The sequence below is a fragment of the Nerophis ophidion genome, linkage group LG24 (genome assembly GCF_033978795.1).
Source record: "Nerophis ophidion isolate RoL-2023_Sa linkage group LG24, RoL_Noph_v1.0, whole genome shotgun sequence".
Classification (NCBI taxonomy): domain Eukaryota; kingdom Metazoa; phylum Chordata; class Actinopteri; order Syngnathiformes; family Syngnathidae; genus Nerophis; species Nerophis ophidion.
Window position 1 is genome coordinate 41,545,055 of NC_084634.1, and position 18,714 is coordinate 41,563,768.

At 38.8% G+C, this 18,714-nt stretch overlaps 3 protein-coding genes across 17 annotated transcripts in view; 1 reads left to right on the forward strand and 2 right to left on the reverse strand.

The window, feature by feature from the left end:
- LOC133542213 (D-glutamate cyclase, mitochondrial-like) overlaps window positions 1–10,623 on the reverse strand; it is an 89,990-nt gene extending 79,367 nt beyond the window's left edge. Inside the window, exons 1-2 of the mRNA XM_061886110.1 lie at window positions 10,568–10,623; window positions 2,897–3,050 (exon numbers count right to left, since the gene is read on the reverse strand). Of these exons, the coding sequence (XP_061742094.1) occupies window positions 2,897–2,909 (13 nt within the window). The 5' untranslated portion in view covers window positions 2,910–3,050; window positions 10,568–10,623. The remainder of the gene's footprint in view (window positions 1–2,896; window positions 3,051–10,567) is intronic.
- The window catches only part of LOC133542339 (ovarian cancer G-protein coupled receptor 1-like), a 621,591-nt gene that overhangs the window by 128,376 nt on the left and 474,501 nt on the right, over window positions 1–18,714 (reverse strand). The window lies entirely within an intron of this gene.
- Window positions 11,102–18,714, forward strand: part of LOC133542033 (tubulin epsilon chain-like) — a 35,980-nt gene continuing 28,367 nt past the window's right edge. For 4 of the 8 annotated variants that reach the window (XR_009804034.1, XM_061885829.1, XM_061885833.1 and 1 more), the window contains exons 1-4: window positions 11,112–11,181; window positions 12,758–12,876; window positions 13,404–13,555; window positions 16,468–16,541. Coding sequence is in view for 5 of the 8 variants with exons in the window: in XM_061885829.1 (XP_061741813.1) it covers window positions 13,531–13,555; window positions 16,468–16,541 (99 nt within the window). In the remaining 3 variants the exon portion in view is untranslated. The other 4 variants (XM_061885831.1, XM_061885830.1, XM_061885834.1 and 1 more) reach the window with 4 other exon arrangements.

Genomic DNA, 18,714 nt, shown 5'->3' on the forward strand with positions numbered 1-18,714 from the left:
ATACACACTACTATTATACACACTACTATTATACACACTACTATTATACACACTACTTCTATACACACTACTATTATACACACTACTATTATACACACTACTCCTATACACACTACTATTATACACACTACTATTATACACACTACTATTATACACACTACTATTATACACACTATTATACACACTACTCCTATACACATTACTATTATACACACTACTATTATACACGCTACTATTATACACGCTACTATTATACACACTACTATTATACACACTACTATTATACACACTATTATTATACACACTACTATTATACACACTACTATTATACACACTACTATTATACACACTACTATTATACACACTACTATTATACACACTATTATTATACACACTACTATTATACACACTATTATTATACACACTACTATTATACACACTACTATTATACACACTACTATTATACACACTACTATTATACACACTATTATTATACACACTACTATTATACACACTACTATTATACACACTATTATACACACTACTATTATACACACTACTCCTATACACACTACTATTATACACACTACTATTATACACACTACTATTATACACACTACTATTATACACACTATTATACACACTACTCCTATACACATTACTATTATACACACTACTATTATACACACTACTATTATACACGCTACTATTATACACACTATTATACACACTATTATTATACACACTACTATTATACACACTACTATTATACACACTACTATTATACACACTACTATTATACACACTACTATTATACACACTACTATTATACACACTATTATTATACACACTACTATTATACACACTACTATTATACCCACTATTATACACACTACTATTATACACACTACTCCTATACACACTATTATACACACTACTATTATACACACTACTCCTATACACACTACTATTATACACACTATTATACACGCTACTATTATACACACTACTCCTATACACACTATTATTATACACACTACTATTATACACACTACTATTATACCCACTATTATACACATTACTATTATACACACTACTATTATACACACTACTATTATACCCACTATTATACACATTACTATTATACACACTACTCCTATACACACTACTATTATACACACTACTATTATACACACTACTATTATACACACTACTATTATACACACTATTATACACATTACTATTATACACACTACTCCTATACACACTACTATTATACACACTACTATTATACACACTACTATTATACACGCTACTATTATACACACTACTCCTATACACACTATTATTATACACACTACTATTATACACACTACTATTATACCCACTATTATACACATTACTATTATACACACTACTATTATACACACTACTATTATACCCACTATTATACACATTACTATTATACACACTACTCCTATACACACTACTATTATACACACTACTCCTATACACACTACTATTATACACACTACTATTATACACACTACTATTATACACACTACTATTATACACACTACTATTATACACACTACTCCTATACACACTACTATTATACACACTACTATTACACACGCTACTGTTATACACACTACTCCTATACACACTACTATTATACACACTATTATTATACACACTACTATTATACCCACTACTATTATACACACTACTCCTATACACACTACTATTATAAACACTACTATTATACACACTATTATACACACTACTATTATACACACTACTATTATACACACTACTATTATACACACTACTCCTATACACACTACTATTATACACACTACTATTATACACACTACTATTATACACGCTACTATTATACACGCTACTATTATACACACTACTCCTATACACACTACTCCTATACACACTACTATTATACACACTACTCCTATACACACTACTATTATACACACTACTCCTATACACACACTACTATTATACACACTACTCCTATACACACTACTATTATACACACTACTCCTATACACACTACTATTATACACACTACTATTATACACACTACTATTATACACACTACTATTATACACGCTACTATTATACACACTACTCATATACACACTACTCCTATACACACTACTATTATACACACTACTCCTATACACACTACTATTATACACACTACTATTATACACACTACTCCTATACACACTACTCCTATACACACTACTATTATACACACTACTATTATACACACTACTCCTATACACACACTACTATCATACACACTACTATCATACACACTACTCCTATACACACTACTATTATACACACTACTATTATACACACTACTCCTATACACACACTACTATCATACACACTACTCCTATACACTACTATTATACACACTAATATTATACACACTACTATTATACAGACTACTATTATACACACTACTATTATACACACTACTATTATACACACTACTATTATACAGACTACTATTATACACACTACTATTATACACACTACTATTATATACACACTACTATCATACACACTACTATTATACACACACTACTATCATACACACTACTATTATACACACTACTATTATACACACTATTATTATACACACTACTATCATACACACTACTATTATACACACTACTATTATACACACTACTATTATACACACTACTATTATACACACCACTATTATACGGACTACTATTATACACACTACTATCGTACACAGTACTATTATACACACTACTGGGTGTGACATGGAATGTTTTGAGCTCACATGCCGCACTGAACAGGTGGGCTTCATCAGTAGCAAGGAAGAAAGTCTTACCTGATGACATCATCTTTAGCCAGAGGCGGGCAGGAGTTGTCCCCCCACTGTCTGCGCTCCAGCAGCGGCAAAGGAGCAGGATTACTGTGGCAGAACGCCTCAAAGTCGTCGGCCAAATGTTTAGGGAGGATGACCAGGTGAGCTTGCCGGTACCCTGAAACAGTTCACACACCAAGGGTCATACCCTGAAACACAGTTCACACACCAAGGGTCATACCCTGAAACAGTTCACACACCAAGGGTCATACCCTGAAACACAGTTCACACACCAAGGGTCATACCCTGAAACACAGTTCACACACCAAGGGTCACACCCTGAAACACAGTTCACACACCAAGGGTCATACCCTGAAACAGTTCACACACCAAGGGTCATACCCTGAAACACAGTTCACACACCAAGGGTCATACCCTGAAACACAGTTCACACACCAAGGGTCACACCCTGAAACACAGTTCACACACCAAGGGTCACACCCTGAAACACAGTTCACACACCAAGGGTCATACCCTGAAACACAGTTTACACACCAAGGGTCACACCCTGAAACACAGTTCACACACCAAGGGTCATACCCTGAAACACAGTTCACACACCAAGGGTCATAGCCTGAAACAGTTCACACACCAAGGGTCATACCCTGAAACACAGTTCACACACCAAGGGTCATACCCTGAAACAGTTCACACACCAAGGGTCATACCCTGAAACACAGTTCACACACCAAGGGTCACACCCTGAAACACAGTTCACACACCAAGGGTCATACCCTGAAACACAGTTCACACACCAAGGGTCATACCCTGAAACACAGTTCACACACCAAGGGTCATACCCTGAAACACAGTTCACACACCAAGGGTCATACCCTGAAACACAGTTCACACACCAAAGGTCATACCCTGAAACACAGTTCACACAGCAAGGGTCATACCCTGAAACACAGTTCACACACCAAGGGTCATACCCTGAAACACAGTTCACACACCAAGGGTCATACCCTGAAACACAGTTCACACACCAAGGGTCATACCCTGAAACACAGTTCACACACCAAGGGTCATACCCTGAAACACAGTTCACACAGCAAGGGTCATACCCTGAAACACAGTTCACACACCAAGGGTCATACCCTGAAACACAGTTCACACACCAAGGGTCATACCCTGAAACACAGTTCACACACCAAGGGTCATACCCTGAAACACAGTTCACACACCAAGGGTCATACCCTGAAACACAGTTCACACACCAAGGGTCATACCCTGAAACACAGTTCACACACCAAGGGTCATACCCTGAAACACAGTTCACACACCAAGGGTCATACCCTGAGACACAGTTCACACACCAAGGGTCATACCCTGAAACACAGTTCACACACCAAGGGTCATACCCTGAAACACAGTTCACACACCAAGGGTCACACCCTGAAACACAGTTCACACACCAAGGGTCATACCCTGAAACACAGTTCACACACCAAGGGTCATACCCTGAAACACAGTTCACACAGCAAGGGTCATACCCTGAAACACAGTTCACACACTAAGGGGCATACCCTGAAACACAGTTCACACACCAAGGGTCATACCCTGAGACACAGTTCACACACCAAGGGTCATACCCTGAAACACAGTTCACACACCAAGGGTCATACCCTGAAACACAGTTCACACACCAAGGGTCATACCCTGAAACACAGTTCACACACCAAGGGTCATACCCTGAAACACAGTTCACACACCAAGGGTCATACCCTGAGACACAGTTCACACACCAAGGGTCATACCCTGAAACACAGTTCACACACCAAGGGTCATACCCTGAGACACAGTTCACACACCAAGGGTCATACCCTGAAACACAGTTCACACACCAAGGGTCATACCCTGAAACACAGTTCACACACCAAGGGTCATACCCTGAAACACAGTTCACACACCAAGGGTCATACCCTGAAACACAGTTCACACACCAAGGGTCATACCCTGAAACACAGTTCACACACCAAGGGTCATACCCTGAGACACAGTTCACACACCAAGGGTCATACCCTGAAACACAGTTCACACACCAAGGGTCATACCCTGAAACACAGTTCACACACCAAGGGTCATATGGGTGGGTTATTATTGACTCATGATGGAACAAGACAGCGCCAAGCTTTTACTTTCATTTATTAAATCCGTAAAGGGAATTCTCAATTGAATTTGCAGCTGATGGAGAGATGCAAAGTAGAGTGAGTAGTCCTGCTGAACAACATCATTAGTAGCTGACCACCTAACACCATCATGTCTGGAACATGGAGGGGGATATCTAGAGGGGAAATGCACTTTTGTTTTTCACAATCCTTATTAATGTTACGCCTGTTCGGCATTGTGATGTCGGGTTCGATTTCCTCGAGGATGCGTCAAGTGAACACAGCAAAGGTAAGATATACAATATGTATTTAAATAACAAAAAGAGCTAAATAACAAAAATGCTAGAGCTAGTAGAATAAAACAAACAAAGGACGCTAGCATAAAATCTAGGATATTCAACAATGAGAAATAAACTGGCACGTAGGCACATAAAACAGTAAAACAAAAACTTCAGCATGAGAACTGGAATGAACAACGAATGGCTAGCGTGAAAAGCTTAACGAGAATATACATACGATATAGAGTGCAGGTGTAACTTGTTGCGTGAAAAGCAAATCATGAACCCAGGCTGAACAAACAAAAGAGGACGGCTTATAAAGTGACGGTGATTATCTGTAGCAGGTGTGCGGGGCGTGACCAGCAGGTGAACTGATGTGTGACCATAGTGATGGACAAAAACAGGAAATAAACGGGTCAGACTGAAAATGAAAAAACAAATATGTGAAGATCTGAGCAGCAGATCGCAACAATTAAGACATGCATTCTTTTAATCAGAATCAGAATCAGAATAATTTTTATTTGTCCGTTCCAACAAGTACAAGACACATCAGAACTGAAATTCCATTTTCGGCACAGTCCCGCTAGACGAGACCGCCGACGGATCAGCCGGTTACAGCGCTCCTTAATGCATTCTAACTAGTAAATAAATGTCAGTAAGTCGCTCTATTCTGCATATAAAGTGCTCAAAAACTTTCAAGCCACTCCATTAAGGTTTTATGTACACACTGTAAGCATATATGTCATGTAGTAACATTCATAACAACATGTAATATATACATGATGTGAGTATATATGTCATGTAGTAACATTCATAACAACATGTAATATATACATGATGTAAGTATATATGTCATGTAGTAACATTCATAATAACATGTAATATATACATGATGTAAGTATATATGTCATGTAGTAACATTCATAACAACATGTAATATATACATGATGTAAGTATATATGTAGTATCTAGTAACAGTCATAATAACATGTAATATATACATGATGTAAGTATATATGTCATGTAGTAACATTCATAATAACTTGTAATATATACATGATGTAAGTATATATGTAGTATCTAGTAACATTCATAATAACATGTAATATATACATGATGTAAGTATATATGGCATGTAGTAACATTCATAATAACTTGTAATATATACATGATGTAAGTATATATGTCATGTAGTAACATTAATAATAACTTGTAATATATACATGATGTAAGTATATATGTAGTATCTAGTAACATTCATAATAACATGTAATATATACATGATGTAAGTATATATGTAGTATCTAGTAACTCCTGAAATTCAGTGCCTCTCCCCAAAACCTCCCGGGACAAATTTTCTGTATTCTACACACCTACATCCAGCTAGTGTCACTCCTGCAGAAGATACTCACTCCTGCAGAAGATACTCACTCCTGCAGAAGATACTCACTCCTGCAGAAGATACTCACTCCTGCAGAATATACTCACTCCTACAGAATATACTCACTCCTACAGAATATACTCACTCCTGCAAAAGATACTCACTCCTACAGAAGATACTCACTCCTACAGAAGATACTCACTCCTACAGAATATACTCACTCCTACAGAAGATACTCACTCCTACAGAAGATACTCACTCCTGCAAAAGATACTCACTCCTACAGAAGATACTCACTCCTGCAGAAGATACTCACTCCTGCAGAAGATACTCACTCCTGCAGAAGATACTCACTCCTACAGAATATACTCACTCCTGCAAAAGATACTCACTCCTACAGAAGATACTCACTCCTACAGAAGATACTCACTCCTGCAGAAGATACTCACTCCTGCAGAATATACTCACTCCTACAGAATATACTCACTCCTACAGAATATACTCACTCCTGCAAAAGATACTCACTCCTACAGAAGATACTCACTCCTACAGAAGATATTCACTCCTACAGAATATACTCACTCCTACAGAAGATACTCACTCCTACAGAAGATACTCACTCCTGCAGAAGATACTCACTCCTGCAGAAGATACTCACTCCTGCAGAAGATACTCACTCCTACAGAATATACTCATCCTGCAAAAGATACTCACTCCTACAGAAGATACTCACTCCTACAGAAGATACTCACTCCTGCAGAAGATACTCACTCCTACAGAATATACTCACTCCTGCAGAAGATACTCACTCCTGCAGAATATACTCACTCCTGCAGAAGATACTCACTCCTGCAGAAGATACTCACTCCTACAGAAGATACTCACTCCTACAGAAGATACTCACTCCTGCAGAAGATACTCACTCCTGCAGAAGATACTCACTCCTGCAGAAGATACTCACTCCTGCAGAAGATACTCACTCCTGCAGAAGATACTCACTCCTGCAGAAGATACTCACTCCTGCAGAATATACTCACTCCTGCAGAAGATACTCACTCCTGCAGAAGATACTCACTCCTGCAGAAGATACTCACTCCTGCAGAAGATACTCACTCCTGCAGAAGATACTCACTCCTACAGAAGATACTCACTCCTGCAGAAGATACTCACTCCTACAGAAGATACTCACTCCTGCAGAAGATACTCACTCCTGCAGAATATACTCACTCCTGCAGAAGATACTCACTCCTGCAGAAGATACTCACTCCTACAGAAGATACTCACTCCTGCAGAAGATACTCACTCCTGCAGAAGATACTCACTCCTGCAGAATATACTCACTCCTACAGAATATACTCACTCCTACAGAATATACTCACTCCTGCAAAAGATACTCACTCCTACAGAAGATACTCACTCCTACAGAAGATATTCACTCCTACAGAAGATACTCACTCCTACAGAAGATACTCACTCCTGCAGAAGATACTCACTCCTACAGAAGATACTCACTCCTGCAGAAGATACTCACTCCTGCAGAAGATACTCACTCCTGCAGAAGATACTCACTCCTACAGAAGATACTCACTCCTGCAGAAGATACTCACTCCTACAGAAGATACTCACTCCTGCAGAAGATACTCACTCCTGCAGAAGATACTCACTCCTGCAGAAGATACTCACTCCTGCAGAAGATACTCACTCCTGCAGAAGATACTCACTCCTGCAGAATATACTCACTCCTGCAGAATATACTCACTCCTGCAGAAGATACTCACTCCTACAGAAGATACTCACTCCTACAGAAGATACTCACTCCTGCAGAAGATACTCACTCCTGCAGAAGATACTCACTCCTGCAGAATATACTCACTCCTGCAGAAGATACTCACTCCTGCAGAAGATACTCACTCCTGCAGAAGATACTCACTCCTGCAGAAGATACTCACTCCTACAGAAGATACTCACTCCTGCAGAAGATACTCACTCCTACAGAAGATACTCACTCCTACAGAAGATACTCACTCCTGCAGAAGATACTCACTCCTGCAGAAGATACTCACTCCTACAGAAGATACTCACTCCTGCAGAAGATACTCACTCCTGCAGAAGATACTCACTCCTGCAGAAGATACTCACTCCTGCAGAAGATACTCACTCCTGCAGAAGATACTCACTCCTGCAGAAGATACTCACTCCTGCAGAAGATACTCACTCCTACAGAAGATACTCACTCCTGCAGAAGATACTCACTCCTGCAGAAGATACTCACTCCTGCAGAAGATACTCACTCCTGCAGAAGATACTCACTCCTGCAGAAGATACTCACTCCTGCAGAAGATACTCACTCCTACAGAAGATACTCACTCCTGCAGAAGATACTCACTCCTGCAGAAGATACTCACTCCTGCAGAAGATACTCACTCCTGCAGAAGATACTCACTCCTGCAGAATATACTCACTCCTACAGAAGATACTCACTCCTACAGAAGATACTCACTCCTACAGAATATACTCACTCCTGCAAAAGATACTCACTCCTACAGAAGATACTCACTCCTACAGAAGATACTCACTCCAGCTAGTGTCACACCTGGCTTGACTATATTCTACACACCTACATCCAGCTAGTGTCACACCTGGCTTGACTATATTCTACACACCTACATCCAGCTAGTGTCACACCTGGCTTGACTATATTCTACACACCTACATCCAGCTAGTGTCACACCTGGCTTGACTATATTCTACACACCTACATCCAGCTAGTGTCACACCTGGCTTGACTATATTCTACACACCTACATCCAGCTAGTGTCACACCTGGCTTGACTATATTCTACACACCTACATCCAGCTAGTGTCACACCTGGCTTGACTATATTCTACACACCTACATCCAGCAGGTGTCACACCTGGCTTGACTATATTCTACACACCTACATCCAGCAGGTGTCACACCTGGCTTGACTATATTCTACACACCTACATCCAGCAGGTGTCACACCTGGCTTGACTATATTCTACACACCTACATCCAGCTAGTGTCACACCTGGCTTGACTATATTCTACACACCTACATCCAGCTAGTGTCACACCTGGCTTGACTATATTCTACACACCTACATCCAGCTAGTGTCACACCTGGCTTGACTATATTCTACACACCTACATCCAGCTAGTGTCACACCTGGCTTGACTATATTCTACACACCTACATCCAGCTAGTGTCACACCTGGCTTGACTATATTCTACACACCAACATCCAGCTAGTGTCACACCTGGCTTGACTATATTCTACACACCTACATCCAGCTAGTGTCACACCTGGCTTGACTATATTCTACACACCTACATCCAGCAGGTGTCACACCTGGCTTGACTATATTCTACACACCTACATCCAGCTAGTGTCACACCTGGCTTGACTATATTCTACACACCTACATCCAGCTAGTGTCACACCTGGCTTGACTATATTCTACACACCTACATCCAGCTAGTGTCACACCTGGCTTGACTATATTCTACACACCTACATCCAGCTAGTGTCACACCTGGCTTGACTATATTCTACACACCTACATCCAGCTAGTGTCACACCTGGCTTGACTATATTCTACACACCTACATCCAGCTAGTGTCACACCTGGCTTGACTATATTCTACACACCTACATCCAGCTAGTGTCACACCTGGCTTGACTATATTCTACACACCTACATCCAGCTAGTGTCACACCTGGCTTGACTATATTCTACACACCAACAAACATGAAGAAACAGGTAGTGTCACACCTGGCGTGTCATTACACCAAGATACTTAAAGGGACACGCGGTAGAAAATGGATGGAATGACGGACTTACTGGAATATGTGAGCAAAGTTGCAGGACCGGAAATGACGTCTGAGTTTTGTCTTCTTCTCGGTGATTTAAAGGCGGTTGCAAAATAGGTTAGTACAACAGCGCCATCCCCCGGATGTCAATGATTTTCGTTTTTCTTTTTTATATATATAAACTTGGACAAACTTTATTGATCCACAAGGAAATTATTATTATTTTTCTAAAGCCCAAGTGTCACCCTGTGTTATATACATTAATACATCACCCTCACATCAACCTTGTGGTGAAAATGTAACATTGCCAAGGTGACTCCTTGCCACTGTTACATTTTCATCTTTATTTACTTTGACCGAATCTACGTGTGATATTTCACTCTACTTTAACTCACAATCTTGCTTTATGTCACTTCCTTTCGAACAAATACTTTAAAGTTCATTGCTGCTTCTTTATCTTTTTTTAAATGTTTTTTATTTTTATTTTTTGGAATTTTATAAACCTTTATTTATATCTTCTTCTTCGTTACGTTCTTACGTGGGTTTGGTCTGCGTCCTCTTGGACGTGATGACGTCACCATGCGTGATGACGTCATCAGGCGCAGGCGTCCCCAGCACCACGTGCTCGTGTTGTGACGGTTGGAGGTAAGTTGTTGCACTTTTCTCTCTGAAAGTTCATTTTAATCATGATGTGGACTTATTATTACAGTTTATGTGGACTTATTATTACAGTTTATTATTACAGTTTATGTGGACTTATTATTACAGTTTGTATAGACTTATTATTCCAGTTGAGAGACTTAAAGTTCCCGTCGAGCATAGTTCCTGCAAAGCAAGCTACAGTATATTTCTACCTTGTCCAACTGACATATTTATTACACTAAGCTGGAAGTAAATAACACAATACAGATACACAACGGTGTTATATTTTTTTAAAAAAGGTACCGAATTTGACGATAAAAGTCCGACTTTAGTCCACAGTGTCACATAAAGAATACATGTCACAAACATCTAACATTTACTTTTAGCCTTAGCCTGTTAGCATTAGCTTGGGTTTAGGCTAATAACTACACACGCTGTTACACACATCGTTACATACGTTGTCACACACATTGTTACACACGCTGTTACACACACATTGTTACATACGTTGTCACACACATTGTTACATACGTTGTCACACACATTGTTACACACATTGTTACACACACATCGTTACATACGTTGTCACACACATTGTCACACACGCTGTTACACACACATTGTAACACACATTGTTACACACGTTGTTACACACACATTGTTACACACGTTGTTACACACACATTGTTACACACATTGTTACACACATTGTTACACACGTTGTAACCAAACGGGACACGCGGTAGGAAATGGATGGATTGTTACACATTTTGTTACACACATTGTTACCAAAAGGGACAAGCGGTAGAAACATGGATGGGTTCAGGTTGTTAACGTTAATGGTGCCTTTATGAGTTTTTTATTTTATTCATTTTTAATTTTTTAAATTTTATAAACCTTTATTAAAAACTGCAACATTTACAAACAATCAAGAAATAATAATAATAAAAATAAGTAAAAAAAAAAAAACAGTACAAGTCAGCGCCAGGGAGTCAAAGTCTTTATGAGTTTTTAAATATTTTTTATTTGAAATTAACTTTTTAGAACAAACAATGAGTGCTTTTGCATAATATGATGATAATATTACAATCATTAATAATTGTAAAGTAATTAAATTGTGATTATGCTATTATTTTTTTTATTTTATTTTATTTTATAAACCTGTATTTATAATTTTCAACATTTAGAAAGCGTTGCGAAATAATAAAGTAAGTACAAAAACAGTACAAAACAGCACCAAGGGTTGTAAATTCAAAGTACCTAAAATACAATGCAATATATATATATATATATATATATATATATATATATATATATATATATATATATATATATATATATATATATAAGAGCAAAGCCATAGGCTCACTCAAATGTAAATAATTTACATTTGGAACACAGCATCATCGTTTTTACAGCTTTTTGCTTGTTAGAGGTTGAGAGTGTTTTAATGTAGCGTTCTAATTCTTTTTCAAAGGCACAAAAAAACTATGTCGGGTATTGAGAAACTTACATTTATGAATATAAAACTTAGCCAATAGTATAACGAAAATTCCTTTTGATTTGTTTTTCCATCCAGTGTAAATCCAAATAGCACATCTTTAAAAGAAAGCACAAATGTGTCATGAATGTTGTCCAGGATGAAGAGACAGATGCCTGCCATAGTGATGAAGTCCTTTCACAAGTCCAAAACAGCTGGTAAAAGTCTTTTATTTTGTAGTGTGGTAAAAGTCTTCATGAGTTGTCTTTTATTTTGTAGTGTGTTAAAAGTCTAAATGAGTTGTCTTTTATTTTGTAGTGTGGTCAAAGTCTTCATGAGTTGTCTTTTATTTTGTAGTGTGGTAAAAGTCTTCATGAGTTGTCTTTTATTTTGTAGTGTGGTAAAAGTTTTCATGAGTTATCTTTTATTTTGTAGTGTGGTAAAAGTCTTCATGAGTTGTCTTTTATTTTGTAGTGTGGTATAAGTCTTCATGAGTTGTCTTTTATTTTGTAGTGTGGTGAAAGTCTACATGAGTTGTCTTTTATTTTGTAGTGTGGTGAAAGTCTTCATGAGTTGTCTTTTATTTTGTGGTGGAGATGACGTCATCCATAGGCGCCAGCGCCCCCCGCGACCCCACAAGGGAATAAGCGGTAGAAAATGGATGGATGACGTCATCCTCAGCATTTGTCCACTTCCTTGATGTCTTTGATAAGTTCAGCTTCTCTCTGCTGTGTCTGCCACACAGATGATGCGTCCAGGCGTATCACTCACCAAAGTCCGACTCCTTGCTTCTGAAGAAAGCCAGAACACAAGGCAGAAATAAAAGTGGATTCCACGTGACTTTCAACATCCAAGTAACATTGGGAATCACCATGACGCAGGCGGTTGTTGTCCAAGGTGAGTTTTCAATGGACAGCTAACTTTGGAATAAAATAACAACCTTTTTGCCACCAATAGGTAGGGTTGGGTATCGAGTATCGATTGGAACCGGGAATAACTTTCCGATTCTCCCGGCATCGTTCAAAAGTTTAAATTTCGATTCCTAGTTTCGATACCCAGTCCGGCGACCGGAAAAAAAGAACAAGTCTGCTGACCGTAAGAGGAAGCCGCTGAACACCAACGAAGAAGCGCCCACCGCCGGAAGTGTTAGCATAGCCGAGCGAGTCTGTCAAGCATGGATAGCGGGCGTCGGCGGTCGAAAGTGTGGCTTTATTTTACAAAAAAAAAATTAAATATCGGCAAAATGTAACAACATTTCTCAAGCAGCTATTGCAAGGAATTTAGGGATTTCACCATCTACACTCCGTAATATCATAAAAAGGTTGAGAGAATGTGGAGAAATCACTGCACGTAAGTCATGATATTACACACCTTCCATCCCTCAGGTGCTACTGCATCAAAAAGCCACGTCAGTGTGTAAAGGATATCACCACATGGAACACTTCATAAAACCTCTGTCAGTAACTACAGTTGGTCGCTAAATCTGTAAGTGCAAGTTAAAACTCTACTATTCAAAGTCAAAGCCATTTATCAACAACACCCAGAAACGCTTTACTGGGCCCGAGCTCATCTAAGATGGACTGATGCAAAGTGGAAAAGTGTTCTGTGGTCTGACGAGTCCACATTTCAAATTGTTTTTGGAAACTGTGGACGTGGTGTCCTCCGGACCAAAGAGGCAAAGAACCACGCGGACTGTTGTAGGGTGAAAGTGTTCTAGGCAGCATGTGTGATGGTATGGGGGTGTATTAGTGATTGTTGTAGGGTGAAAGTGTTCTAGGCAGCATGTGTGATGGTATGGGGGTGTATTAGTGATTGTTGTAGGGTGAAAGGGTTCTAGGCAGCATGTGTGATGGTATGGGGGTGTATTAGTGATTGTTGTAGGGTGAAAGTGTTCTAGGAAGCATGTGTGATGGTATGGGGGTGTATTAGTGATTGTTGTAGGGTGAAAGTGTTCTAGGCAGCATGTGTGATGGTATGGGGGTGTATTAGTGATTGTTGTAGGGTGAAAGTGTTCTAGGCAGCATGTGTGATGGTATGGGGGTGTATTAGTGATTGTTGTAGGGTGAAAGTGTTGTAGTCAGCATGTGTGATGGTATGGGGGTGTATTAGTGATTGTTGTAGGGTGAAAGTGTGCTAGGCAGCATGTGTGATGGTATGGGGGTGTATTAGTGATTGTTGTAGGGTGAAAGTGTTCTAGGCAGCATGTGTGATGGTATGGGGGTGTATTAGTGATTGTTGTAGGGTGAAAGTGTTGTAGTCAGCATGTGTGATGGTATGGGGGTGTATTAGTGATTGTTGTAAGGTGAAAGTGTGGTAGTCAGCATGTGTGATGGTATGGGGGTGTATTAGTGATTGTTGTAGGGTGAAAGTGTTCTAGGCAGCATGTGTGATGGTATGGGGGTGTATTAGTGATTGTTGTAGGGTGAAAGTGTTGTAGTCAGCATGTGTGATGGTATGGGGGTGTATTAGTGATTGTTGTAAGGTGAAAGTGTGGTAGTCAGCATGTGTGATGGTATGGGGGTGTATTAGTGATTGTTGTAGGGTGAAAGTGTTCTAGGCAGCATGTGTGATGGTATGGGGGTGTATTAGTGATTGTTGTAGGGTGAAAGTGTTCTAGGCAGCATGTGTGATGGTATGGGGGTGTATTAGTGATTGTTGTAGGGTGAAAGTGTTCTAGGCAGCATGTGTGATGGTATGGGGGTGTATTAGTGATTGTTGTAGGGTGAAAGTGTTGTAGTCAGCATGTGTGATGGTATGGGGGTGTATTAGTGATTGTTGTAGGGTGAAAGTGTTGTAGTCAGCATGTGTGATGGTATGGGGGTGTATTAGTGATTGTTGTAGGGTGAAAGTGTTCTAGGCAGCATGTGTGATGGTATGGGGGTGTATTAGTGATTGTTGTAGGGTGAAAGTGTTCTAGGCAGCATGTGTGATGGTATGGGGGTGTATTAGTGATTGTTGTAGGGTGAAAGTGTTCTAGGCAGCATGTGTGATGGTATGGGGGTGTATTAGTGATTGTTGTAGGGTGAAAGTGTTCTAGGTAGCATGTGTGATGGTATGGGGGTGTATTAGTGATTGTTGTAGGGTGAAAGTGTTCTAGGCAGCATGTGTGATGGTATGGGGGTGTATTAGTGGCCAAGGCATGGCTAACTTACACATCTGTGAAGGCACCATTAATGCTGAAAGGTACATACAGCTTTTGGAGCAACATATGTTGCTTATCATGGACGCCCCTGCTTATTTAAGCAAGACAATGCCAAGCTAGGTGTTATAAAGAGTGGCTTTGTAGTAAAAGAGTGCAGGTACTAGACTGGCCTACCTGTAATCCAGACATTGATAATGTGTGAAGGCTAAAATATGAGGCAGGAGACTGTTGAACAACTACATCAAGGTTCAAGGTTCAAAGTTTATTTGTCACATGTAGACTACACCATAGTGAAATTATTTTTTCCATGCTCTTCAGATATTGCGTACATTGGGATCCAAACACTAGTTGCAGAATCTAATACACTAAATACAAGAAAATACAAAACATTGAATAGCTCTGATGTACATTATTTGCAAGACAATTAAGTTGCACAATAAGTCACAGTAGAAAGCCAGAATGGGAAAGAATTCCACTTCAAAAATGTGTCTCCTCAGTTCCCAAACCTTGACTGAGTGTTGTTCAAAGGAAAGGCCATGTAACACACTGGTAAAAATGCCCCGTGACAACTTTTTGGCACTAAAGGGGAGCTATGATGATTTGAATGTACATTTGTGTTGTGGATATGATCTATTTGATGTGAGTGACATTGTTCTCGGCTTCATAGTTGGACAGTGTGGAAACCAGATTGGTTGTCGCTTTTGGGATCTTGCTTTGCGAGAGTATGCCCAGTTCAACAAGGTAAGTCAATTTGGACACATTCAAATGGACTTTTCAGGTAGTTGAGTAAACTCATTAAGTCAGCAGCTTCACTCTTTAGTGATGAAATATTAATGGTGGGACTTTATTAAAATACTTGATACATGACTTGTTTAATTTCTATATGTGATACAACACATGAACAATATTTTTTACTTCAAATAATATTGCGGTTGATGACTGAATCACTAAATAGACTTACAGTGGCTTTAAAAAGTATTCATTACCCGTGGAAAAAAAAAAAAAACAAGGGCAGAGAAGACTATCATTGCACTTCAAACATTTAATGAGACATAATTGGAATGTGGTGTACAATAAAAATAATGTTAACATAGCTTATGGACGTTTTCCGAGGAATTTTCTCAGTCCTGTATAATACAAACTGTCCATAAAGGCAATACACATACATATACACATACATATACACATACATATACATATACATAGACATATACACATACATATACATAGACATAGACATATACATAGACATATACATATGCATATACATACACATAAACATATACATATACCAACTGCACAAGGTTTGCAACGGGATTACAAAACACGTGTAAAAAGAAAAAAGACTCTTTAGAGAATGTGTAAAACAAAGAACTAGAGAGGCTAAAATTAAATATAAAAGTTGACCAGTGTTATGTGGGACTATTATACCAAACTATTACATGATAGCAAGAACAAAGTTAAAGGAATACTAAACCTCATCATTAGAAATGTTTACCCTAAATATTTTATGGCTAGCCAAGTTAAAAGGGACAATATGGATGATGTAGCTGATAGTTTAATGTTCTCGTAAGACGTGTAAAACCGCCAACTCAACACCAAGCCAAACTGGAGTCAATGAAGAGAACGTCGTTGTAAGCTTGACCTTTTACTTTTGACAATTCTTCATAGACAATATGGTGAAAAACTGAAAAGAACAAAGAGACACAAACACAATATTGCCTCCGTACATATTTGTCTAAGATGATATCTAAATTGTAACGGTAATGTCCAAAAATGTCCAGCAGAGGGAGACTCTCGTCTGCCTGAATGACTTGAACACATTGTATCCAATTCGACGATTAGATTTAACATATCGGCACTATTACACTTTTTTGTTGTTAACTTATTAAAGACAACTTACGGCATTGCTTCTTCGCCGCTTTGTGTAGGATGGCAACAGAAATGACTACAGAAGACCGCAACATGTATGACTTGCTTTCCAACGAATACCGGAAGTATCGACAGGAAGTAATTTAGCGGAAGTGACATCTAACTGCTGTTTAGCGATTACAGCGTACAATAAATATAAATAACTTTAGCTCCAAATTAAAGCATTGCAGTCTATAATACAAAAATATTATCACGTAATTATGTAAAGAATATTAACACTTGACTTCAGGACAACACAGTTAAGTTTAACACTTTTTTTGTAAATGCTGGGCCACATTTGTCAATTCAAATGCTTGATCAATCAACATCCCAGGACTGGAATGGCATCCCAAGCTAATGTTCCTTCGCAGGTACTGAAAAGACAACGATAGATATTGTAAGTTATTGATGTTGTAAAGAAAGGTAGATGTAGAATATCTACAGACTGTAACGGACTCCACATGACAACTGTGGAAAAGGTCATGGAGGGGATTTCAAAACCATCAACATTCATCAGTCAGCCATCATTCCATTCAGAGAAAAGGAAAATAGCTAAAGTTGTCCCGCTTTCTTAAACTGGGAACAGAAAGCACTTATTCAATTATGAAATACATTGAGAGAAGTTATTTACTGATTGATCAGAGACATTTATTGGCAGACATACATTGTTCTTATTTCTATGTATTCATGTGTTCATAAAGAAAGGGTAGAAACAAACACAACCCAAGAACATGAGGTCATAACACCGGGCAAACACAACAACCAAACCGACCAGTTTGGCCCACTTCCTGACTTCCTGAGGTGCAAAGTTGAAAATGTTGTAGTGAAGGAAGTGAAGTGGGACCCCTTTTTCAGTCTTAAATATTTTTTGTGGCAAATTGCCTTTATTTGCAATTTTTCCTAAAATAGTGTCCGATTTGATCAACTGCTTTTTGAGCCTCCGAAACATTAGGTAAATATAAGTGTATATTTTTGTAAAACCTGTTTTTATGTGTGAAAGTTT